The sequence below is a fragment of the Salmo trutta genome, chromosome 24, assembly GCF_901001165.1.
Source record: "Salmo trutta chromosome 24, fSalTru1.1, whole genome shotgun sequence".
NCBI classification, from domain to species: Eukaryota; Metazoa; Chordata; class Actinopteri; order Salmoniformes; family Salmonidae; genus Salmo; species Salmo trutta.
In genome coordinates this window covers 22576781-22603818 of record NC_042980.1, presented here as the reverse complement: position 1 = coordinate 22603818, position 27038 = coordinate 22576781, and the positions used below count along the sequence as shown (strand labels likewise).

General features: G+C 45.1%; 1 protein-coding gene across 1 annotated transcript in view; it reads left to right on the top strand.

Annotated features, from left to right (window-relative positions):
• The window catches only part of LOC115160947 (solute carrier family 15 member 2), a 33635-nt gene extending 9225 nt beyond the window's left edge, over positions 1-24410 (top strand). The window contains exons 5-23 of the mRNA XM_029711511.1: positions 2207-2299; positions 2427-2526; positions 7194-7284; positions 7406-7483; positions 15060-15142; positions 15345-15428; positions 15718-15807; positions 16413-16457; positions 16687-16722; positions 18670-18758; positions 19643-19724; positions 19969-20094; positions 20454-20618; positions 20771-20817; positions 21018-21125; positions 21366-21462; positions 21665-21808; positions 22901-23005; positions 23292-24410. Coding sequence (XP_029567371.1) covers positions 2207-2299; positions 2427-2526; positions 7194-7284; positions 7406-7483; positions 15060-15142; positions 15345-15428; positions 15718-15807; positions 16413-16457; positions 16687-16722; positions 18670-18758; positions 19643-19724; positions 19969-20094; positions 20454-20618; positions 20771-20817; positions 21018-21125; positions 21366-21462; positions 21665-21808; positions 22901-23005; positions 23292-23522 — 1894 coding nt within the window. The 3' untranslated portion in view covers positions 23523-24410. The remainder of the gene's footprint in view (positions 1-2206; positions 2300-2426; positions 2527-7193; positions 7285-7405; positions 7484-15059; positions 15143-15344; positions 15429-15717; positions 15808-16412; positions 16458-16686; positions 16723-18669; positions 18759-19642; positions 19725-19968; positions 20095-20453; positions 20619-20770; positions 20818-21017; positions 21126-21365; positions 21463-21664; positions 21809-22900; positions 23006-23291) is intronic.
• Positions 24411-27038: the final 2628 nt, after the last annotated feature.

Genomic DNA, 27038 nt, shown 5'->3' with positions numbered 1-27038 from the left:
GCTGATTCTAGATTTAATTTTGGATTGGAGATGCTTAATGTGAGTCTGGAAGGAGAGTTTACAGTCTAACCAGACACCTAGGTATTTGTAGTTGTCCACATATTCTAAGTCAGAACCGCCCAGAGTAGTGATGCTGGACGGGTGGGCAGGTGCGGGCAGCGATCGGTTGAAGAGCATGCATTTAGTTTTACTTGTATTTAAGAGCAGTTAGAGGCCACGGAAGGAGAGTTGTATGGCATTGAAGCTTGTCTGGAGGTTAGTTAACACAGTGTCCAAAGAAGGGCCAGAAGTATACAGAATGGTGTCGTCTGCATAGAGGTGGATCAGAGAATCACCAGCAGCAAGAGCGACATCATCGATGTATACAGAGAAAATAGTCGGCCCGAGAACTGAACCCTGTGGCACCCCCATAGCGACTGCCAGAGGTCCGGTCAACAGGCCTTCCGATTTGACACACTGAACTCTGTCTGAGAAGTAGTTGGTGAACCAGGCGAGGCAGTCATTTGAGAAACCAAGGCTGTTGAGTCTGCCGATAAGTTGTGATTGACAGAGTTGAAAGCCTTGGCCAGGTTGCTGAATACAGCTGCACAGTATTGTCTCTTATCGATGGAGGTTATGATATCGTTTAGGACCTTGAGCATGGCTGAGGTGCACCCATGACCAGCTCGGAAACCAGATTGCATAGTGGAGAAGGTACGGTGGGATTCGAAATGGTCGGTGATCTGTTTGTTAACTTGGCTTTCGAAGACCTTAGAGAGGCAGGGTAGGATAGATAGAGGGGGATGACCGCAGCAGCTTTCCAATCTTTTGGGATCTCAGACGATGCGAGAGGTTGAACAGGCTAGTAATAGGGGTTGCAACAATTTCTGATAATTTTAGAAACAGAGGGTGATTTGTAGGAGTCCAGATTTTGCAGCTCTTTCAGATCATGAGCTATCTGGATTTGGGTGAGGAGAAATGGGGAGGCTTGGGCAAGTTGCTGTGGGGGGTGCAGGGCTATTGACCGGGGTAGGGGTAGCCAGGTGGAAAGCATTGCCAGCCGTATAAAAATGCTTCATGAAATTCTCAATTATCGTGGATTTATCGGTGGTGACAGTGTTTCCTAGCCTTAGTGCAGTGGACAGCTGGAAGGAGGTGCTCTTATTCTCCATGGACTTTAGTGTCCCAGAACATTTTGGAGTTTGTGCTACAGGATGCAAATTTCTGTTTGAAAAAGCTAGCCTTTGCTTTCCTAACTGCCTGTGTATATTGGTTCCTAACTTCCCTGAAAAGTTGCATATCACGGGGGCTATTCGATGCTAATGCAGTACGCCACAGGATGTTTTTGTGCTGGTCAAGGGCAGTCAGGTCTGGAGTGAACCAAGGGCTGTATCTGTTCCTGGTTCTACATTTTTTGAATGGGGCATGCTTATTTAAGATGGTGAAGGAAGCACTTTTAAAGAATAACCAGGCATCCTCTACTGACGGAATTATGTCAATATCCTTCCAGGATACCCGGGCCAGGTCAATTAAAAAGGCCTTCTCGCTGAAGTGTTTTAGGGAGCGTTTGACAGTGATGAGGGGTGGTAGTTTGACCGCAGACCCATTACGGACACAGGCAATGAGGCAGTGATCGCTGAGATCCTGGTTGAAGACAGCAGAGGTGTATTTGGAGGGCAGGTTGTTTAGGATGATATCGATGAGGGTGCCCATGCTTACAGATTTGGGGTTGTACCTGGTAGGTTCATTGATCATTTGTGTGAGATTAAGATCATCAAGCTTAGATTGTAGGATGGCTGGGGTGTTAACATGTCCCAGTTTAGGTCACCTAACAGCACGAGCTCTGAAGATAGATGGGGGGGCAATCAATTCACATATGGTGTCCAGGGCACAGCTGGGGGCAGAAGGTGGTCTATGGCAAGCGGCAATGGTGAGAGACTTGTTTCTGCAAAGGTGGATTTTGAAAATTAGAAGCTCAAATTGTTTGAGTTCTGCTGACAGTAAAACAGAACTCTGCAGGCTATCTCTGCAGTAGATTGCAACTCAACCCCCTTTGGCAGTTCTATCTTGTTGGAAAATGTTATAGTTAGGGATGGAAATTTCAGGGTTTTTGGTGGTCTTTTCATCCCTTAAAGGGAAAAATACTCTGATCTATTGTGGTTTCAAGTATTCTATTCTATTCTAAGCTAATTGTGAAAGTAACTACTGTGTGTCATGTCATCCACAGGACCATTGTCTACCTCTCTGTTGTCTATGTGCTCGGTCACATCGTCAAGTCTGTTGGGGCCATACCGAGTGTGGGGGACTCAACCATACACATGTGGGTAGTTGATCACTGATTGGTTAAGAGCTAGAAATGTTACCCTGTAAATGGGTTGACCAATCTGACATCTAACGCTGTGCTCTGTATGTGTATGTGTATGTGTATGTGTGTTTGTGTGTTCTAGAGTACTGTCTATGGTGGGTCTGATCCTCATAGCCTTTGGTACAGGAGGTATCAAACCCTGTGTAGCAGCGTTCGGAGGTGACCAGTTTGATGAAGAGCATGTAAGAGAATATTATATCCAACATTTATACAGGGGTTGGAACTTTTCAGGGAACAGAACCAAAAAAACTGAAAATAATGAAATTATTTGAGGAACAGAACCCAAACCGGAAACGAAAGTGACCTATACTGTTCCGAAACAGAAACTTTATTTTAAAAGCATGGGAACCGGTAAATAACGTTATTTTACATTCCGGGCATTTTTATCCAGTCCCACACAAATTACAACAAAAAGCCTATGCAAAGGCCTCACTCTGTCACTCAGAAACTTAATCCAGCGTCTTCCTGCCAGCTGGAAATCTTTGCCAGTGGGTATGCGTTTATGTGTAGGCTGCCCCTCCCCTCTGAAGCATAGGTTACTTTGTAGCTTACTGACAACATTAAAAATTTCAGTAGCATCTCACGCCCTACACTGTGACTGGCAACACAGTGTGTCACGGTTGTCGTTGGTGAATGAGGACCAAAATGCAGCAGGTACGTGTATGCTCATATTTAGATTTATTAACTTACAAAAAACAACTGAATACAAAATAACAAAACTACTAGAACTAACAAACGAACAACAAAACAGTCTGGCAAAGCCTAGGGCTGAACACAGAACAATCACCCACCAAAACACAAACACAAACACACCCTCATTTATGAGACTCTCAATCAAAGGCAGATAGAAAACACCTGCCTTCAACTGAGAGTCCCAACACCAATTCACCAGACATAGAAACAGACATACTAGACTCCACATAGAACTACCTAGACATAAACCAAAACCCGGACATACTAAATCAAACACCCTTTACACAAACACACCACCCCGAACCACATAAAACAAATACCCTCTGTCACGCCCTGACCAAACTACAAAACAATTAACCTTATATACTGGCCAGGACGTGACAGTACCCCCCCCTTAAAGGTGCTACCCCAGAAGCACCTTAACACAAAAAAAATTACCCCCAAACAATACCCAAAAGAAAATTCCCCCTTACTAAAGGGAGGGAAGGGAGGGTGGCTGCCGTCAACGACGGCACTGTGCTACACCCCCCCTCCCCAACCCACCTATATTGGAGGCGGCTCCGGCTCAGGCCGTTCCAGGCTGTCTGGGCAGTCTGGCAGCTCGGGACGGTCAGGGCAGTCTGGCAACTCGGGCAGGTCAGGGCAGTCTGGCAACTCGGGCAGGTCAGGGCAGTCTGTCAGCTCGGGGCAGTCTGGGCAGTCTGTCAGCTCGGGGCAGTCTGGGCAGTCTGGCCACTCCGGCAGGTCAGGGCAGTCTGGCCACTCCGGCAGGTCAGGGCAGTCTGGCAACTCGGGCAGGTCAGGGCAGTCTGTCAGCTCGGGGCAGTCTGGGCAGTCTGTCAGCTCGGGGCAGTCTGGGCAGTCTGGCCACTCCGGCAGTTCAGGGCAGTCTGGCCACTCCGGCAGTTCAGGGCAGTCTGGCCACTCCGGCAGTTCAGGGCAGTCTGGCCACTCCGGCAGTTCAGGGCAGACTGGCCACTCCGGCAGTTCAGGGCAGACTGGCCACTCCGGCAGTTCAGGGCAGACTGGCCACTCCGGCAGTTCAGGGCAGACTGGCCACTCCGGCAGTTCAGGGCAGACTGGCCACTCCGGCAGTTCAGGGCAGACTGGCCACTCCGGCAGTTCAGGGCAGACTGGCCACTCCGGCAGTTCAGGGCAGACTGGCCACTCCGGCAGTTCAGGGCAGACTGGCCACTCCGGCAGTTCAGGGCAGACTGGCCACTCCGGCAGTTCAGGGCAGACTGGCCACTCCGGCAGTTCAGGGCAGACTGGCCACTCCGGCAGTTCAGGGCAGTCTGGCCACTCCGGCAGTTCAGGGCAGTCTGGCCACTCCGGCAGTTCAGGGCAGTCTGGCCACTCCGGCAGTTCAGGGCAGTCTGGCCACTCCGGCAGTTCAGGGCAGTCTGGCCACTCCGGCAGTTCAGGGCAGTCTGGCCACTCCGGCAGTTCAGGGCAGTCTGGCCACTCCGGCAGTTCAGGGCAGTCTGGCCACTCCGGCAGTTCAGGGCAGTCTGGCCACTCCGGCAGTTCAGGGCAGTCTGGCCACTCCGGCAGTTCAGGGCAGTCTGGCCACTCCGGCAGTTCAGCGCAGTCTGGCCACTCCGGCAGTTCAGCGCAGTCTGGCCACTCCGGCAGTTCAGCGCAGTCTGACCACTCCGGCGACTGTTGACTGACGGGCAGCTCCGACGACTGTTGACTGACGGGCAGCTCCGACGACTGTTGACTGACGGGCAGCTCCGACGACTGTTGACTGACGGGCAGCTCCGACGACTGTTGACTGACGGGCAGCTCCGACGACTGTTGACTGACGGGCAGCTCCGACGACTGTTGACTGACGGGCAGCTCCGACGACTGTTGACTGGCGGGCAGCTCCGACGACTGTTGACTGGCGGGCAGCTCCGACGACTGTTGACTGGCGGGCAGCTCCGACGACTGTTGACTGGCGGGCAGCTCCGACGACTGTTGACTGGCGAGGCTGGGTTTACGCACTTGCCGTTTAGTGCGGGGAGCGGGAACAGGACGAGTCGGACTGGGTGGACGCACTTCCGGGTCCGCACGAGAGACAGGAGCTGGAAACCCAGGGCTATGGAGGCGCACAGCCGGTCTAGATCTTACCTCCTGCACAACCCGCCTTGGCTCGATGGAACTAGTAGCCCTGCACGAGCGGAGTGCTCGTACAGGGCAGACTGGGCTGTGCAGGGGCTTGATGGTAGCCGTGCGTAGAGCGGGAGTTGGGTAGCCTGGTCCTCGGAGGCGTACCGGCGACCAGATGCGCTGCGCAGGCATCCTCCTACCAGGCTGGATGCCCGCTCTAGCACGGCACCTGCGAGGGGCTGGAATAACTCGCACCGGACTGTGCGTGCGTATGGGTGAGATATTGCGCTTCTCAGCGAAACATGGCGCTCCCCACCTCATACGCTCCTCCATATAACCACGGGTAGCTGGCTTCCGGCTCTTCTTACGCCTAGCCAAACTACCCGTGTGCCCCCCCCCAAAATTTTCTTGGGGGTGCCTCTCGTGCATCTCCTTCAGCGCGTCCACTCTGGCCTCGTACCACCGCCTCTCTGCCTTGGCTGCTTCTATTTCCCACTGCGGGCGGCGATACTCCCCAGCCTGATGCCAAGGTCCGGCCCCGTTCAGAACTTCCTCCCAAGTCCACTTCTCCCGCCAGTCCAACTCGAACTCCGTCTGCTCCTTCCTCTGCTGCTTGGTCCTTTGGAGGTGGGTGATTCTGTCAGTATTTTGTTCCAGACAGGACTGTTTGCTGTCGGTTTAATCTTTTCTTGTTTTGTATAGTGTTCATGTTGTTGATATTAAATTCGAATAATGAACACTAACTCCGCTGCACCTTGGTCCACTTCTTCAGACGACAACCGTTACACAGTGTGTGTTTTTCTTTCACTATGATTAAAACTATGCTGTTACGGCAAAATACAATTTGCTCTTAATGACTTTCCTATACAGATTAAATCGCTTACCCGCTCCAAAGCAAGCAGTTCTATCCACACTGATTGGTGAAGCAATTCAATGTCAAGCTAAATGTAAAAAAACATGCCTAGAAGGCCAGCATCCTGGAGTCGCCTCACTGTTGACGTTGAGACTGGTGTTTTGCGGGTACTATTTAATGAAGCTGCCAGTTGAGGACTTTTGAGGAGTCTGTTTCTCTAACTAGACACTCTAATGTACTTGTCCTCTTGCTCAGTTGTGCACCGGGCCTCCCACTCCTCTTTCTATTCTGGTTAGAGCCAGTTTGCGCTGTTCTGTGAAGGGAGTAGTACACAGCTCTGTACGAGATCTTCAGTTTCTTGGCAATTTCTCGCATGGAATAGCCTTCATTTCTCAGAACAAGAATAGACGAGTTTCAGAAGAAAGGTCTTTGTTTCTGGACATTTTGAGCCTGTAATCAAACCCACAAATGCTGATGCTCAACTAGTCTGAAGAATGGCAGTTTTATTGCTACTTTAATAAGCACAACAGTTTTCAGCTATGTTAACATAATTGCAAAAGCGTTTCTAATGATCAATTAGCCTTTTAAAATGATTAACTTGGATTAGCTAACACAAAGTGCCATTGGAACACAGGAGTGATGGTTGCTGATAATGGGCCTCTGTACGCCTTTGTAGATATTCCATTAAAAATCAGCCATTTCCAGCTACAATAGTCATTTACAACATGAACAATGTCTACACTGTATTTCTGATCAATTTGATGTATTTTAATGGACACATTTTTTGGCTTTTCATTAAAAAACAAGGATATTTCTAAGTGACCCCAAACTTTTGAACAGTAGTGCATATCTGTACTTTTTTGGGGCCCAAACCGGTTCAGAACTTTATTTTGCGGGTCAGAACAGTGGAACGAAGAAAAAATAATAATACTTCTGTTCAGAACAAAATAATTAGAAACTATTTTCAGTTCCAACCCCTGCTTTTATACCGTCACTGCAATATGTGAGGGATGGTTCAATCTAACATCTGTGATTGAACCACATAAAATGTGTTTTGTTGAAGGCCTATTGAAGTAGAAATATGATAGAAATTCAGCCATGAATGGAAGAAAACAACAACTTTATTGAGCTGTAAAAGAACTAATCTAAATTGATTTTCTGATATTAAACAGTGTTCACCATCATTGGTTTTCTTCCCTCTCACCTCAGACAAATGAAAGGAGGAAATTCTTCTCCATTTTCTACATGTCCATCAATGGTGGGAGTGTCTTATCGACACTCATCACACCAATATTGCGAGGTTCGTGTCAACATTAACCTTAATCCTAACCTTAATAGTGAGGGCTTTGGCCTCTGAAATTGCATATGGCTGCTGCATAGACAGCACAGCTTAACTGTACTGTGTGTTCTTACACTTGCAGGAGATGTGCAGTGTTTTGGTGGTGACTGCTATGCTCTTGCCTTCGGAGTACCAGCGATTTTGATGGTCGTTGCTCTAGGTGAGTGTACTCTCTTCTTCACACCTCTTCTTATGAAGCCAGTCTGGATTTCTACTTGAGACTAGAATATACCCAGTCAGTAAACCTGGTAGAAAGGATGTTATTACATTACCAGATTACAACCTTGACTGCTGGGTAAAGTATGTATTGAATGCATTCAGCACAGACCTGGTTGTGCAGCAGACTTGTATACATGAGCTACTTTTCACATGGCCAAGCTACCATTATGGGTCACAGTGGGGGGCTGTGGCCCCCGAGTCGGAAAACAGAGTTTGTTTTGATAGCGCATGCTTTAGCCTGGCAGAGGCAGTGAACCCTAAAGAAGAATGGGATTCTGAGGCAGTCAGCAGAAAGACCCTAATGGCAGGAACACCGATGTGTGTGTAGGGCCTGGTAAACATGGAGCCTCGCCAGTCAAAACAACACGGAACTGTGTTAGACACACACAAACATGCATAGGCACACACACACACACACACACACACACACGGCTGGTATTGGCTACTTGCTGGTCTTGTCCATTATAACATATGCTTGATTTAGCGGTAGGTGGGTTACAATAACAATACAAACATTACACAAATGTTGTTGACATATGTAAATACAGTCTGCAGGTCTTTTGGCTAATTTGTTTTAGTCAAATCAAAATCAAATCAAATCAAATCAAATGTATTTATATAGCCCTTCGTATATCAGCTGAAATCTCAAAGTGCTGTACAGAAACCCAGCCTAAAACCCCAAACAGCAAGCAATGCATGTGAAAGAGGCACGGTGGCTAGGAAAAACTCCCTAGGAAAAACTCCCTAGAAAGGCCAAAAACCTAGGAAGAAACCTAGAGAGGAACCAGGCTATGAGGGGTGGCCAGTCCTCTTCTGGCTGTGCCGGGTGGATATTATAACAGAACATGGTCAAGATGTTAAAATGTTCATAAATGACCAGCATGATCAAATAATAATAATCATTGTAGTTGTCGAGGGTGCAACAAGCACGTCCGGTGAACAGGTCAGGGTTCCGTAGCCGCAGGCAGAACAGTTGAAACTGGAGCAGCAGCATGGCCAGGTGGACTGGGGACAGCAAGGAGTCATCATGCCAGGTAGTCCCGAGGCATGGTCCTAGGGCTCAGGTCCTCCGAGAGAAAGAAAGAAAGAGAGAAAGAGAGAATTAGAGAGAGCATATTTACATTCACACAGGACACCGGATAAGACAAGAGAATACTCCAGATGAAACAGACTGACCCTAGCCCCTCGGCATATAAACTACTGCAGCATAAATACTGGAGGCTGAGACAGGAGGGATCAGAAGACACTGTGGCCCCATCCGATGATACCCCCGGACAGGGCCAAACAGGCAGGATATAACCCCACCCACTTTGCCAAAGCACAGCCCCCACACCACTAGAGGGATGTCTACAACCACCAACTTACCGTCCGAAGACAAGGCCGAGTATAGCCCACAAAAATCTCCGCCACGGCACAACCCAAGGGGGGGCGCCAACCCAGACAGGAAGACCACGTCAGTGACTCAACCCACTCAAGTGACGCACCCCTCCCATGGACGGCATGGAAGAACACCAGTAAGTCAGTGACTCAGCCCCTGTAATAGGGTTAGAGGCAGAGAATCCCAGTGGAAAGAGGGGAACCGGCAAGGCAGAGACAGCAAGGGCGGTTCGTTGCTCCAGCCTTTCCGTTCACCTTCACACTCCTGGGTCAGACTACACTTAATCATAGGACCTACTGAAGAGATAAGTCTTCAGTAAAGACTTAAAGGTTGAGATTGAGTCTGCGTCTCTCACATGGGTAGGCAGACCATTCCATAAAAATGGAGCTCTATAGGAGAAAGCCCTACCTCCAGCCGTTTGCTTAGAAATTCTAGGGACAATTAGGAGGCCTGCGTCTTGTGACCGTAGCGTACGTGTAGGTATGTACGGCAGGACCAAATCGGAAAGATAGGTAGGAGCAAGCCCATGTAATGCTTTGTAGTTTAGCAGTAAAACCTTGAAATCAGCCCTTGCCTAACAGGAAGCCAGTGTAGGGAGGCTAGCACTGGAGTAATATGATCAAATTTTTTGGTTCTAGTCAGGATTCTAGCAGCCGTATTTAGCACTAACTGAAGTTTGTTTAGTGCTTTATCCGGGTAGCCGGAAAGTAGAGCATTGCAGTAGTCCAGCCTAGAAGTAACAAAAGCATGGATTAATTTTTCTGCGTCATTTTTGGACAGAAAGTTTCTGATTTTTGCAATGTTACGTAGATGGAAAAAAGCTGTCCTTGAAACAGTCTTGATATGTTCTTCAAAAGAGAGATCAGGGTCCAGAGTAACACCGAGGTCCTTCACAGTTTTATTTGAGACGACTGTACAACCATCCAGATTAATTGTCAGATTGAACAGAAGATCTCTTTGTTTCTTGGGACCTAGAACAAGCATCTCTGTTTTGTCCGAAGTTTAAAAGTAGAAAGTTTGCAGCCATCCACTTCCTTATGTCTGAAACACAGGCTTCTAGCGAGGGCAATTTTGGAGCTTCACCATGTTTCATTGAAATGTACAGCTGTGTGTCGTCCGCATAGCAGTGAAATTTAACATTATGTTTTCGAATGACATCCCCAAGAGGTAAAATATATAGTGAAAACAATAGTGGTCCTAAAACGGAACCTTGAGGAACACCGAAATTTACAATTGATTTGTCAGAGGACAAACCATTCACAGAGACAAACTGATATCTTTCCGACAGATAAGATCTAAACCAGGCCAGAACTTGTCCATGTAGACCAATTTGGGTTTCCAATCTCTCCAAAAGAATGTGGTGATCGATGGTATCAAAAGCGGCACTAAGATCTAGGAGCACAAGTGCAGTCTCAGTGCTATGATGGGGTCTAAAACCAGACTGAAGCGTTTCGTATACATTGTTTGTCTTCAGGAAGGCAGTGAGTTGCTGTGCAACAGCTTTTTCTAAAATTTTTGAGAGGAATGGAAGATTCGATATAGGCCGATAGTTTTTTATAATTTCTGGGTCAAGATTCGGCTTTTTCAAGAGAGGCTTTATTACTGCCACTTTTAGTGAGCTTGGTACACATCCGGTGGATAGAGAGCCGTTTATTATGTTCAACATAGGAGGGCCAAGCACAGGAAGCAGCTCTTTCAGTAGTTTAGTTGGAATAGGATCCAGTATGCAGCTTGAGGGTTTGGAGGCCATGATTATTTTCATCATTGTGTCAAGAGATATAGTACTAAAACACTTTAGTATCTCCCTTGAGCCAAGGTCCTGGCAGAGTTGTGCAGACTCAGGACAATGGAGCTTTGGAGGAATACCCAGATTTAAAGAGGAGTCCGTAATTCGCTTTCTAATGATCATGATCTTTTCCTCAAAGAAGTTCGTAAATGTATTACTGCTGAAGTGAAAGCCATCCTCCATTTGCGAATGCTGCTTTTTAGTTAGCTTTGCGACAGTATCAAAAATAAATTTCGGATTGTTCTTATTTTCCTCAATTAAGTTGGAAAAATAGGATGATCGAGCAGCAGTGAGGGCTCTTCGATACTGCACGGTACTGTCTTTCCAAGCTAGTCGGAAGACTTCCAGTTTGGTGTGGCGCCATTTCCGTTCCAATTTTCTGGAAGCTTGCTTCAGAGCTCGTGTATTTTCTGTATACCAGGGAGCTAGTTTCTTATGACAGATGTTTTTAATTTTTAGGGGTGCAACTGCATCTAGGGTATTGCGCAAGGTTAAATTGAGTTCCTCGGTTAGGTGGTTAACTGATTTTTGTCCTCTGACGTCCTTGGGTAGGCAGAGGGAGTCTGGAAGGGCATCAAGGAATCTTTGGGTTGTCTGAGAATTTATAGCACGACTTTTAATGCTCCTTGGTTGGGGTCTGAGCAGATTATTTGTTGCAATTGTAAACGCAATAAAATGGTGGTCCGATAATCCAGGATTATGAGGAAAAACATTAAGATCCACAACATTTATTCCATGGGACAAAACTAGGTCCAGAGTATGACTGTGGCAGTGAGTAGGTCCAGAGACATGTTGGACAAAACCCACTGAGTCGATGATGGCTCCGAAAGCTGTGGACTTTTCCATGTGAATGTTAAAGTCACCAAAAATTAGAATATTATCTGCTATGACTACAAGATCCGATAGGAATTCAGGGAACTCAGTGAGGAACACTGCATATGGCCCAGGAGGCCTGTAAACAGTAGCTATAAAAAGTGAGTGAGTAGGCTACATAGATTTCATGACTAGAAGCTCAAAAGACGAAAACGTCATTGTTTTTTTTTTGTAAATTGAAATTTGCTATCGTAGATGTTAGCAACACCTCCGCCTTTGCCGGATGCACGGGGGGTATGGTCACTAGTGTAACCAGGGGGTGAGGCCTCATTTAAAACAGTAAATTCATCAGGCTTAAGCCATGTTTCAGTCAGGCCAATCACATCAAGATTATGATCAGTGATTAGTTCATTGACTATAACTGCCTTGGAAGTGAGGGATCTAACATTAAGTAACCCAATTTTGAGATGTGAAGTATCACAATTTCTTTCAATAATGGCAGGAATGGAGGAGGTCTTTATACTAGTGAGATTACTAAAGCGAACACCGCCATTTTTAATTTTGCCCAACCTAGATCGAGGCACAGACACGGTCTCAATGGGGAAAGCTGAGCTGACTACGCTGACTGTGCTAATGGCAGACTCCACTAAGCTGGCAGGCTGGCTAACAGCCTGCTGCCTGGCCTGCACCCTATTTCATTGTGGAGCTAGAGGAGTTAGAGCCCTGTCTATGTTCGTAGATAAGATGAGAGCACCCCTCCAGCTAGGATGGAGTCCGTCACTCCTCAACAGGCCAGGCTTGGTCCTGTTTGTGGGTGAGTCCCAGAAAGAGGGCCAGTTATCTACAAATTCTATCTTTTGGGAGGGGCAGAACACAGTTTTCATCCAGCGATTGAGTTGTGAGACTCTGCTGTAGAGCTCATCACTCCCCCTAACTGGGAGGGGGCCAGAGACAATTACTCGATGCCGACACATCTTTCTAGCTGATTTACACGCTGAAGCTATGTTGCGCTTGGTGACCTCTGACTGTTTCATCCTAACATCGTTGGTGCCGACGTGGATAACAATATCTCTATACTCTCTACACTCGCCAGTTTTAGCTTTAGCCAGCACCGTCTTTAGATTAGCCTTAACGTCGGTAGCCCTGCCCCCTGGTAAACAGTGTATGATCGCTGGATGATTCGTTTTAAGTCTAATACTGCGGGTAATGGAGTCGCCAATGACTAGGGTTTTCAATTTGTCAGAGCTAATGGTGGGAGCAGTCAGCGTCTCAGACCCCACAGCGGGAGGAGTAGAGACCAGAGAAGTCTCGGCCTCCGACTCCGACTCACTTAATGGGGAGAACCGGTTGAAAGTTTCTGTCGGCTGAATAAGCGACACCGGTTGAGCATTCCTACAGCGTTTCCCTCCAGAAGCCATGAGAAAGTTGTCCGGCTGCGGGGACCGTGCGAGGGGGTTTATACTAACGTTACTATCTGTACTTGCTGGTGGCACAGACGCTGTTTCATCCTTTCCTACACTGAAATTACCCTTGCCTAACGATTGCGTCTGAAGCTGGGCTTGCAGCACAGCTATCCTTGCCGTAAGGCGATCGTTCTCCTGTATATTATAAGTACAACGACTGCAATTAGAAGGCATCATGTTAATGTTACTTAGCTTCGGCTGTTTGAAGTCCTGACGAACCATGTCCAGATAAAACCTCCGGGGTAAGAAAGTTGAATGAAAAAAGTTGAGTGAGGGTAAAAAGTAAAAATATACGGTAATGAAAAAGTAAAAACCGTTAGGTAGCAAAGTAAGATCGGCAACAAAAACGCACAGCAGCGTAAACAAGTCTAGTTCCTAAACAAATGTCACCCACCCAGATAGCACACATCATCAACACTCTTCAGTGTGTAGTCAAGAAGTTTACTATAACAGAGAGTAAGGGTCTTGTTTACTTCTAACCATTCAGGGATGACCATGGGTGGAAAAGGCTTCTGTAGGAACTCCTAGAATTCAAATTTGTACATGTCAAAAGGACTTCACTTCGGGAACTCATTGGGAACTCCCGCATGTCCGTCTCCCCTCAGTTCTCCCTTGGTCTGACAGAAAGACAACAGTGATGATCATTTGTTTGCAGTTAGGGAGTGCTCTTTGGAGGAGACCAACACTCATAAAACTGTTTTGCCATAGTACATTTACAATCAGTTTTTTAATAACCAATGTCAAATAAACTCAGCAAAAAAAGAAACGTCTTCTCACTGTCAACTGCGTTTATGTTCAGCAAACTTAACATGTGTAAATATTTGTATGAACATAACAAGATTCAACAACTGAAACATAAACTGAACAAGTTCCACAGACATGTGACTAACAGAAATTCAAAAATGTGTCCCTGATCAAAGGTGGGGTCAAAATCAAAAGTAACAGTCAGTATCTGGTGTGGCCACTCTTCCACCTGCAAGTTCACGGGCATTTCTGGGGGGGATGGCCCTAGCCCTCACCCTCCGATCCAACAGGTCCCAGACGCGCTCAATGGGATTGAGATTCGGGCTCTTTGCTGGCCATGGCAGAACACTGACATTCCAGTCTTGCAGGAAATCACGCACAGGACGAGCAGTATGGCTGGTGGCATTGTCATGCTGGAGGGTCATGTCAGGATGAGCCTGCAGGAAGGGTATCACATGAGGGAGGAGGATGTCTTCCCTGTAACACACAGCGTTGAGATTTCCTGCAATGACAACAAGCTCAGCCCAATGATGCTGTGACACACCACCCCAGACCATGACGGACCCTCCACCTCCAAATCAATTTCGCTCCAGAGTACAGGCCTCGGTGTAACGCTCATTCCTTCGACGATAAACGTGAATCCGACCTCACCCCTGGTGAGGCAAAACCGCGACTTGTCAGTGAAGAGCACTTTTTGCCAGTCCTGTCTGGTCCAGCGACGGTGGGTTTGTGCCCATAGGCGACGTTGTTGCCGGTGATGTCTGGTGAGGACCTGCTTTACAATAGGCCTACAAACCCCCAGTCCAGGTGTTGTTACACGTGGCCTACCACTGCGAGGACGATCAGCTGTCCATCCTGTCTCCCTGTAGCGCTGTCTTAGGTGTCTCACAGTACGGACGTTGCAATTTATTACCCTGGCCACATCGGCAGTCCTCATGTCTCCTTGCAGCATGCCTAAGGCACGTTCACGCAGATGAGCAGGGACCCTGCGCATCTTTCTTTTGGTGTTTTTCAGAGTCAGTAGAAAGGCCTCTTTAGTGTCCTAAGTTTTCATAACTGTGACCGTAATTGCCTACCGTCTGTAAGCTGTTAGTGTCTTAACAACCGTTCCACAGGTGCACGTTCATTAATTGTTTATGGTTCATTGAACAAGCATGGGAAACAGTGTTTAAACCCTTTACAATGAAGATCTGTGAAGTTATTTGGATTTTTACAAATTATCTTTGAAAGACAGGGTCCTGAAAAAGGGACTTTCTTTTTTTTGCTGAGTTTAGCAGAACTTCTACTCAACATCTACTCAAACTCCACTCTTTATATGTTTATGTCTTTGTAGTTGTGTTCATCTCTGGAAGTGGGATGTATAAGAAGAGTCCACCGGAAGGGAACATCTTGTTGGATGTGTGTAAGTGCATGGGGGTAAGTCATCCGTCTCTCACTCTCTCAGCAGTCATATACTTCCATAGAAAGATGTCTCTCGTGGCAGACTGTTAACATTGCTGGCCAGCACACTCAATATTTGGTGCTGGGTTCTGAGATTACAGAAAGATAAACCTCTGAGAAATTCTGTCCCTGTGCTTAATATTGTACCATGACTGCTCCTGTTCCCTCCATCCTACAGTTGGCCATCAAGAACCGCTGGAAGAGCTCTAAGTATGACCCTAAGAAGAAACACTGGCTGGACTGGGCAGAGGACAAGTATCCGGTATGATTATCAAGAATGAAATAACTTTTTCTGATTAACTCCAGTGACGACTAGAATGACTTCATGGAGCTTTTAACTGCCCCCATTAACAATGTTTCAGATTAAGATATGATAAAATAATATAAAGATAAGAAAACGTTATTGTCCCTAAGATTTTCATAAAATTGCATTGTCTTTGGAGATCTGGCCTAGAGGTGAACGTCTACAGGAAAAGGTATATGTGTATGGATAAAGAAGTCTCTCCTGGTAGTGACCCATAATGTATGGTTTCCTATGTGTTTCTCTACAGAGACGTCTGATCCATGAGATTAAGATGGTCCTAAGGGTTCTAGTGCTCTACATCCCTCTGCCCATGTTCTGGGCTCTGTTTGACCAGCAGGTAAGGACCCAACGCTTACCCTTACCCTAACCAGCCTCACGAGAACAGTAATCACCACCCTCGCTGTTAAAAAGCCCCGGCCTAAGCAATACCTTTCATGATTCCGAAACCCGGGATACAGTCCAATACAGTGGGTATGGACTGAGTTAAGACAGTAATTTCAACCAGCTTTGCCCTCTGGGACCCCAAGTTCTGCTTGCCTCACTGCTTGATCTTAAGGTTCCTCTCCTCTCCTCTGGCCAACAACAAACAGCACCACACTACCATCTGATTAGGGAAAACTCCAAACCCACATCTATCCAACATTCCCGAACCCAAACTTCGTGGGAACATTCCTCTTATATAACACAGTGATTCAAACTAACAAGTAGAACAAAAACGTTCATCTTAGTTTTAAAGGAAGGGAATTTATGTTGTTTATAGGTAAGAACATTTCGTTTGGCTTTCCATTAGGCATGTTAGAAGCCAAGGACATGTTGGATTAATGAGGTTTGCCATTGAAGTGAATGGTGACGGCGAACCAGCTATCCAGTGCCATAGAATACAATGAATGGGCCAGTGATAACATGATAACTTTCAGCCATCTTTGTTTTGTGATGCTTTAGGGATCCCGTTGGACTCTCCAGGCCACCCGGATGAACATGGCCTTCGTAAGTTCCTTTTTCTTTCTTTCAATGTACAGTACATAACAACAGTGGTATGAGTCTCGTTGTGAATGGTCTTCGTAAGTTTATTTCCTTGTGTAGCAATGTGCTTTACAACTGTGGTAAAAGGTGATTGTACAATATTTATGATTTCATAGTATTCTGAATTGTTTTATTATCGTTGACTGTAATCTGAAATTGAGATCTTGTTGTAAAATCTGTCTCCATGTTACAGGGATCAACATTTGTCCTGAAGCCTGATCAAATGCAGGTACCTGCAGTTCCTTACTTTCTTCCCACTCTCTGCGGGGTCGACAGAAAGACGATGTTTTCAGGAATACAGTATTTTCAACCTAACTTCCGCTTCCCCTGAAAAATTGATATGGGGCCTTCGCTCAATAGTTTTTTCACACCTGCTAACTTAGGTTACTCACTTCCTAACAGTATATAATACATTACTACTGCTTATAATCTTTATACTAAACTCAGCAAAAAAAGAAACGTCCCTTTTTCAGGACCCTGTCTTTCAAAGATAATTTGTAAAAATCCAAATAACTTCACAGATCTTCATTGTAAAGGGTTTAAACACTGTTTCCCATGCTTGTTCAATGAACCATAAACAATTAATGAACATGCACATGTGGAACGGTTGTTAAGACACTAACAGCTTACAGACGGTAGGCAATTACGGTCACAGTTATGAAAACTTAGGACACTAAAGAGGCCTTTCTACTGACTCTGAAAAACACCAAAAGAAAGATGCTCAGGGTACCTGCTCATCTGCGTGAACGTGCCTTAGGCATGCTGCAAGGAGACATGAGGACTGCCGATGTGGCCAGGGTAATAAATTGCAACGTCCGTACTGTGAGACACCTAAGACAGCGCTACAGGGAGACAGGATGGACAGCTGATCATCCTCGCAGTGGAAGGCCACGTGTAACAACACCTATACAGGATCGGTACATCCGAGCATACACCTGCGGGACAGGTACAGGATGGCAACAACAACTGCTCGAGTTACACCAGGAACGCACAATCCCTCCATCAGTGCTCAGACTGTCCGCAATAGTCTGAGAGAGGCTGGACTGGGGGCTTGTAGGCCTGTTGTAAGGCAGGTCCTCACCAGACATCACCGGCAACAACGTCGCCTATGGGCACAAACCCACCGTCGCTGGACCAGACAGGACTGGCAAAAAGTGCTCTTCACTGACGAGTCGCAGTTTTGTCTCACCAGGGGTGATGGTCGGATTCGCGTTTATTGTCGAAGGAATGAGCGTTACACCGAGGCCTGTACTCTGGAGCGGGATTGATTTGGAGGTGGAGGGTCTGTCATGGTCTGGGGTGGTGTGTCACAGCATCATCGGACTGAGCTTGTTGTCATTGCAGGCAATCTCAACGCTGTGCGTTACAGAGAAGACATCCTCCTCCCTCATGTTGTACCCTTCCTGCAGGCTCATCCTGACATGACCCTCCAGCATGACAATGCCACCAGCCATACTGCTCATTATGTGCGTGATTTCCTGCAAGACTGGAATGTCAGTGTTCTTCCATGGCCAGCGAAGAGTCTGGATCTCAATCCCATTGAGCATGTCTGGGACCTGTTGGATTGGAGGGTGAGGGCTAAGGCCATTCCCCTCAGAAATGTCCGGGAACTTGCAGGTGTCTTGGTGGAAGAGAGGGGTAACATCTCACAGCAAGAACTGGCAAATCTGGTGCAGTACATGAGGAGGAGATGCACTGCAGTACTTAATGCAGATGGTGGCCACACCAGATACTGACTGTTAATTTTGATTTTTACCCCACCTTTGTTCAGGGACACATTATTCAATTTCTGTTAGTCACATGTCTGTGGAACTTGCTCAGTTTATGTCTCAGTTGTTGAATCTTGTTATGTTCATACAAATATTTACACATGTTAAGTTTGCTGAACATAAACGCAGTTGACAGTGAGAAGACGTTTCTTTTTTTGCTGAGTTTAGAACTGGAACCATGGCCTTGACTAAGATCACACTTGTTTTCTCCTGAACCCAAACCCTTTTATAATGGACATTACCACCATAAGGCTATCTTTTTATTGAGAACATTGAGCACAAATATTTACTGGTGTCTTTTATAAGTATGCTGCATTAACCTTTATGATTTTATGATATTTTTAGGGGATTTTTTATTGTCATTTATAGGCGTGTGCCCTGTGTTTTGTTCTTGCTTGTTTTTTCAGATGTTAAACGCTCTGCTGATCCTCGTGTTTGTGCCTATCTTTGACATGGTTGTGTACCCACTCATAGGCCTGTGTAGGATCAATCTCACGTGAGTGGACCTTGTGTGTCTGAACACTAGCTGTCTCATCCTGGCTTCCTCCGTCCTTATTTCCTCAATTCCTTGCCTTTCCTATCAAAGCTCATTGGAGGAGGGACCTTGGATCCTCTTCTCCAATGCGTTTTAAGGATTATTGGGGAAACAAGGATGAAGGAAGCAAGGCTATGTTTTCAGATACAGCCCGTCTCTAAACGAGCAGGAGCTTTAGCTGACGGTGGACACTACAGCATTCCACAGTCATCTTTTATGAGGAAACTAAGGGAGTAATGGTGCAAGAACAGGCATCATGTGGCTTACACAGCTTCCTGTTGGCCATAAAGAAAACATTTGTAGCTGCTCTACCAAACCTTGTGATCTTATCATGTCATAGAGATGGGTGAAAGATACGTGGAAACAATGTTGTGCAAACGTCTTCTCCTACAGAGATATAAAACAACTGACCAAATTAATCATTTCTGAGAACAGAAATTGTTGTTACTGTGTAGTAGCAACTGTGTACTACTGGTTAGTACTGTGTAGTAGTGCGTGGTAACAACTGTGTTAGGGACAATGTGAGTTGACCGTCAAGCAGTCTGTTAAAGATGCACTCTCGAACGTTTGTAGAAATTCAGCCAGTAGTTTTGAAAGTGGTGCTCACAAGCCAAAAGTGGTCCCCATGTTTTGTGTACTTCGCCATCAAGTCATATACTACGTCATCCTTTTCGAATGCTATGTTATGTCATGCAAAAAAAATTATCCAATTCGTACTATATGTTATGAATTTGTGCTTAAGATCCAAGAGGGCATCTTTAAAAGTCTATAAGAGTGTAGTGTAAGGTATCTAAGGGTAGTGGGGTCAGATTGTTTGATTGTCAGATTCTTCTATCTCTTCTCAGGCCGCTGAAGAAGATGGCTGTGGGTATGATCTTTGCAGCGCTGGCCTTCGGTTCTGCCACCTTGGTGGAGGTCAATGTCACGGTAAGACTAAACATCTCTGGCTCAATTTCACTTTAGATTTTGTTTGTATAACTTGCCAAAGGCCAGAACAATCCCTAATCGTGTTTTTGCAAGATTATCATAATTCTCAATAACTTCTGGAACGACCTCTTTAAATCCATAGTGACAGAATCATGGCGTTCTACCCTACCTATAGCAGCTGTAGCTGTGGGAAGAGACTACCTTGATTCTAATGTCCCCTCTATCTTCTCTTTGCCTCTGGTAGAAAACGGTGGTGGAGACTGCGCCACAGGGACAATGTCTGCTACAGGTCTACAATCTGGCTGTCAGTGACGTCAAACTGAACATCCCCGGGAGTAACCTCTTCTCACAACCCATCAAATCCTATGAGGTAAACTAGATTGGCAGATTTGTAAAACAATACAACAGTAAAGCACATTACAGGATAATACCAAACAGGATGTTTTACTGTAACCTAACCATAGAATTAATGTACCCATGAGGGTGTGGCCAAATTGCTGTGGTCTGGGTGGCTTTGTACATTCCTGTAATTCTATTTCTATGAACTTAACTTAAGTTGATAATACTATGCGTATAACACATGTATTTATAAACGTTGACAGCAGCTCTTACAGAAAGCAGTCCTACCAGATAGGAGTGTGTTCTTCTGAATCAGCGTGTCTTTTGTTTTGGCTATATAGCTGAACGTAAGCCTTGTCAATTCACTCTGCCACTGTGTCTGACCATTAGGATCCACCAGCATATCAGCATATTCAACTAGGGGGACACAACAAGACCATCAATATGGCGGTCACCCAAAATGAAATCCTTTACCAGTGTGTCCAGACCTTCACAGAGCAGAAAGCCTACACTCTCGTCCTGCACAGCAATGGTTCTGGGATTGTGTGTAAACTAGTGAGTCTGAAGTCTGATCTGAAGCACGATAATGATTACAAAAGTTATTGAACGACCAGTAGCTCTTAATAGCCTACTACAGAAATGATTTCTGTATTTCCAACTTTCATGATCTTTTCTGTTTATTTTTTATTTATTTTTTCATAATATAGGCGACAGACAACATACATAAAAGTGAAAAAATGGAAGCGTACCTGAGGTAATGATGTTTTTATGTGTGAATTTAACTGGAGGAAAGAATAAGAGTTCATCTTGTGAATCATCTTGTACAATGGAAAAATACATGTTCCCCATAACTCTCAGCTATAGATCAATGAATACACTTTATCCCATCTCTGCATACCTGCATTAGAAATGTATTGGAGCTGAAGCATTTAACATGTACACTGTCTCAAACAGATTCATCAACACACGGAGCGAGGCTGTGAACATAACAGTGGGTGCTGTGGATTTTTACGTACCTGCTGACTATGGCATATCTCCCCATAACAGTGTGGAAAGAAAAGAGTGAGTATGACTTGCATATTTCCTTTCCATTGTAGTTCACCTTAACAAATATTAAAGTATCTCATCCCAGTCCACTGACAGAATATCCTATAATTGATATTCCTAATTTTCTAACATTGAAAATCTGAGTGATATATTAACAAATTGGTAATAGATACAATACTAGATCATATCTCAGTAGACACAGATCACTTTTACCTCTGCCTTCTCTAAATCCTTCACCTATCCCATCTCTCACAGGTACACAAATGATAAGTGTACATCAGGCTCACAGGATTTCCTCATCACCCTGGGCCTGCTTGACTTTGGAGCCTCGTACACTGTCATTCTCAAAGGAGTGAGTCAGGCCACTGGTTTTACATGAGACCACAAAAGACCATACTGTAGATACTATATGTGTTTCCTGCTACAGCCTGAAGCCAGTATAACTATAAATACCTGGACTAGCCTGCGATAATTGAACACACAACCTTGGCATTGTTAGCATTTTCAGTGCCTGCACTGGCATACAGTACTAACCTCCTTTACTTTTTTCCCAGCATCCTGGAGAGATCATTCTCCAGAAAATGGAGGATGTGAAGGCCAACAATGTCCACATAGCCTGGCAGATTCCACAATACGTCCTGATCACAGCAGGAGAAGTCATGTTCTCCATCACAGGCCTCGAGTTCTCCTACTCACAGGTCAGTAGTTGTCCTACTCACAGGTCAGTAGTTGTCTTACTCACAGGTCAGTAGTTGTCTTACTCACAGGTCAGTAGTTGTCTTACTCACAGGTCAGTAGTTGTCCTACTCACAGGTCAGTAGTTGTCCTACTCACAGGTCAGTAGTTGTCCTACTCACAGGTCAGTAGTTGTCCTACTCACAGGTCAGTAGTTGTCCTACTCACAGGTCAGTAGTTGTCTTACTCACAGGTCAGTAGTTGTCCTACTCACAGGTCAGTAGTTGTCCTACTCACAGGTCAGTAGTTGTCTTACTCACAGGTCAGTAGTTGTCTTACTCACAGGTCAGTAGTTGTCCTACTCACAGGTCAGTAGTTGTCCTACTCACAGGTCAGTAGTTGTCCTACTCACAGGTCAGTAGTTGTCCTACTCACAGGTCAGTAGTTGTCCTACTCACAGGTCAGTAGTTGTCCTACTCACAGGTCAGTAGTTGTCCTACTCACAGGTCAGTAGTTGTCTTACTCACAGGTCAGTAGTTGTCCTACTCACAGGTCAGTAGTTGTCCTACTCACAGGTCAGTAGTTGTCTTACTCACAGGTCAGTAGTTGTCCTACTCACAGGTCAGTAGTTGTCCTACTCACAGGTCAGTAGTTGTCCTACTCACAGGTCAGTAGTTGTCCTACTCACAGGTCAGTAGTTGTCCTACTCACAGGTCAGTAGTTGTCTTACTCACAGGTCAGCAGTGATTGGTAATTGGTTATTGGTTGAGTATTGATAATAAGCCTAAAATGCCTATATAGTGTAGGCACCTCTGAATATCTGAAAGAATTGGGGTGTCCAATATGATGAAAATTCTACCTAGCCTTTCACAGGGCAAGATGAAGCTAAAACCATATTGCTGATACCAACCTGAACCCTTTCAGATCTACATGAAATGCGTTGGGGGATTACAAGGTTATGGGTTGATTATTTGGAATTCCGCCTTTACAAGGAGAGAATATAATGTTTGAGTAAAGAACGTGTGCATCATCACTATTATCCCCCAGAGCTGTGTGATCTGTCCCTGCTTTTCCCCACCAATGATAAACAATATATAGGTCTATGTTCAATACAGGCCCCAGCTAACATGAAGTCAGTGCTGCAGGCCGGCTGGCTGCTGACTGTAGCCTTTGGCAATGTCATTGTGCTGATCGTCGCAGAGGGGGCAGGTCTGGATCAGGTAGGTCCCAGTCCCAGTAGTAGAAGAGTGCTTTTGTTTTCACTGTGCCGTTTAGAAAATCTTGTCATTGCACCATTGAACCCATAGACTGCATAAAACAGTTAAAAACAGTAAAACAGAACCAAATGTCTGTGGTAGTCCACTAGAGGGCAATCAATCACAACATCATTACTGTCTTGGTCCCTTTCTCAAGTAGAGTACAGCAGGGTAATAAATATGGCTTTCAAATAACAACATAGACCTGTGTTAAATGTGTTTAACGTTGAGTCGAACTTCTAATTCCCAGTGGATGGAGTTCCTGCTGTTCGCTGGCCTCCTGGTGGCAGTCTGCATCATCTTCTCCATCATGGCTTACTTCTACACCTACGTAGACCCTGACGAGCTAGACAAGCTGTTCCCAGACAAGGCAGCCAATGACGACGATGAAGACAACTTGAAAAAGAACCAGAAATACCACATGGACCAGACAGACAACAGTATGTACTTGAACCCAGTAGAGAAGAGCACTAAGATGTAGCTTGGTGACTGACGTACTGCGTTACGACTTCCCCCTCGATAGACCTGTAAGCCCCTATTGTGGAATGTTTTTATGCATTGGTAAATCGAAGCAAAGCATTACGATTTGGTGAATGGTGTTTGAGTATATTTTCACTGAGCCTTACTGTATGTAGTTTGTTGTTGTCACACCCTGTCTGTGTGATCTTATGTATTAACCAGAGTTAACACTCCAACCTAAACACCTCAACATCCACAGGTGGAACCAGGATCAGTAGGAACAAAACAACATTGTTGAAATACTTTATGGCAAAATACATTTAATTTTTGTGGATTTATAACATTTTACAGAATTTTGCAGTACTGCACATAATTAAACAAACGTTAGTTTCCTGTTTATAATGTTGTTCATAGTAGACAAGGAACACAACTGTCTCTTACAGTTAATGATAAATGAAAGAGAACCTATCCAAAAACAACACAATAACAGGACATTGTAAAAATGGTCCCTCTTCATACTGGCTACTTGAGAGGCAACAGTAAACATGTAGTCCCGCACAAATGATGCAGCGCCACCACCTTGGGCTAATGGAGATATTGCGTGTGACTAGTAAATTTCAGTTAATTACTATAGCTCCACGCCTTGGCCAATCAGTGTAATTTTGTAAAAGCCGAATCTCTGTGGCAAGACGTACGTACAAACAAAAGGAAGGATGGAGACAAATCCACAGTACTCTCCCCGATTTCATCGTGAGGGACAACTGTGGAGTCAGGGAAAAGTCTCAAGACACTCTAGAGAAGACACGCTGCTCCTAATCATCAGCATAACATTTTCTAATCTTGAGAAACATTTTCCTGTAATTTTACTGTAAATAAAAAATTAAATGCTAAATAAAAAGGTGTACATTTCTCTAGTTGAATATTTTATACTTTTATTTCTGATGGTGTCACTAGAAAGCTTACTACTCCTATGGCTTTGCAGGACTAGCTCACTGTTGGTGGAATTGGTATGCACATTTATCATTTTTACTCATTCATGGCTTTGGCACGTGGGATTTCCTTCCCTTATCACAGATCCATGACTACCGACAGAAAGCAATCACACCACTTCCTAGTAACGGACATATTACATCCATCACTCCTTAGACAACCTTCATTAATCACTGTTTCATAACAGGCTGCCATTCTACCATTCCAAAATGGCACCTATAGGGCTCTGGTCAAAAGTAGTTCACTAAATAGATAATAGGGTGCCATTTGGGATGCAAACAGCTGGGGAATGTAATGCAGAAAATGTAGCCGACATCTGAGAGATATCACTATTATTACAAAGATTAGGATCATACAAAGTAACTCTAAGTGCTATTTGAGTGCTATTTGCTCGGCGTGTATAGAATTAAATGAATCAAACTAATAGCACAAGACAACAAAACATGGTAAGAATGTAAGAAATAATCTTGTCTTGGATTTGACCTCATGGAACTGAGTCCCCAAGATTATAATAGTCATATAAATCATTATAACAGACTACAATAAACCATATCTATGGGGGTAGAAAAAGAAGGAGCATCTCTTTACTTTTTCCTTCTCTGACACTGGAATAACTATGAGCCAGGCAGGATTTCCCATGTGGGCACTGCAGAGCAGAGAAGTTCATTCCGTGGTTTCTAAATCTCTAAAACACTGCTAACTCCACAGAGAGAATCTCAGCAGCCGTATTAGAGGACATAAGAGCCGCTGTCAGAGGTTTTACTACTATGATCTACCTTCACTACCTCAGGTACTCAAGTCAACTGTCTTACTGATCTCCTTCCCCCTTTTTTAACACTTAAGGGAACTTATTTACAATCTACTTCTTCGATGAGTGTTGTGGTGCATTTCAAGTGTTACTCAACTAAGTCCAAAACGATATACTTACAGATTACTTACTGACCTGTTTTCACCCTTTTTAACAATTGAGGGAACTTAATTAAAGGAGTAGTTCACTATTTTACAACGTGATGTTAGATGTTTCTTAACCTGTAAATTAGTTGATGGGCCAAGATAACTGAACCCTGAATTATAGTTTTTCTCTAAACAGCCACTACAAATGCCAGCTAACCTTAGCCACCACAAGCTAACAATCAACGGAAGTGAGAGCATGTAAAAAGTTAAAATCACCTGAAATCAATTAAAATCAACTCCACATTTAGTTTTATGTTACTTAAAGGTGATTTGGCCATTGAAAAAAAACATGCTCACATGCCCTATCACTTCCATTGATTGTTAGCTTGTGGTGGCTAAAGTTAGCTGAAGTTTGTAGTGGATGTTTAAAGAGAGCTGAACCATACATTACAGTTTCTCCTGGCCCATAGACTACTTTCCAGGCAATTAACCATCTAACATCAAGTTGTAAAATAGTTAACTACTCTTTTAACAGTCAATCTACTTCTTCTGTGAGTGTTAGACTCTGCTGCAGTATCCATATATTAGCTTACCACTTAGTATGAAGTAATGTAGTATGGCATTCATCCTAAGTAGTATGCTAGTATGAACATTGTAATGCAGACTATGAGGCTATGGAGGGGCTGTCCCTGATCTGACTGTCTCTCCATCAGTAGTTCTGCAGTAGGTCGTTGGTGATGATGGAGATGGGGCAGTGTGCTCCGTCACCCTCGTCTCTGTCCCCAGGTTGTGGCCTTCCTATATCTCTATAGCCTGGCTCTGGTAACACTAGAGGGTCTGAAGCTGAACTGGAGATTGGACATGCCTCCCCTCCATGCTGGTGTGGGCTCTACTATCACAACCAGGTCTGGGTGTGATGCTTTGTGTTATGCTGCTAGGCCTGACGATGTCTTTGGATGGTGATGGTCTGTCTTTCTCTTTGGGGTTCTGCTCTGTAGTTTTCTGTTTGCCATTCTGGTTCCAGGTCACAGGGATGAGGTGGGGGCCGAAGGGTACAGTAGATTGTGAGGAAGAGGAGGGTGAGTAGGAGTCCTCTGCTGGTGGTGATGAAGAGCTAGTGTTCTAAGCTTGGCCTTTGGAGTCACGATATGCCCCTGTACGGGTCCCTGGATGGCCCCCTGCTGGGGTATCCTGGGTCTGTTGGTCACCGTGACTTGTCCCTCTCTTCTCTATTCAGGCCCCCACAGCCAACTTCAGGTACTGCATGTTCACATCAGTACCACCAACCCCTCCTTCAGAAAAATAAAGTTGAAACCAAAATAACCAATGTTTCAGCACTATCCACCTTACTCAGGGTTGACATACCTCAGGGACTATGGTCAGTACTGTATGTTTACAAGGTCTCTGTCTCTTAATAACTAGTCTCACACACGTAATCCTTTGTTCTGTAGCCTCTTTCGAGCTCTTAATTTCTTACCTAAAAAGCCAAGTTTTAGACTAGGCAATCTCTAGCATAAGGTCAGTCAACAACTCAAATGCTTGAATGCTAATTGGAGCTAGACAGATTTGTCAATATGGGTGGGTTGGAATTCAGTCATCTCCTCTCTGTTGTTCTATGCTGCATTCCTGGGACTTTTGTCTTTCCCTGGACCTC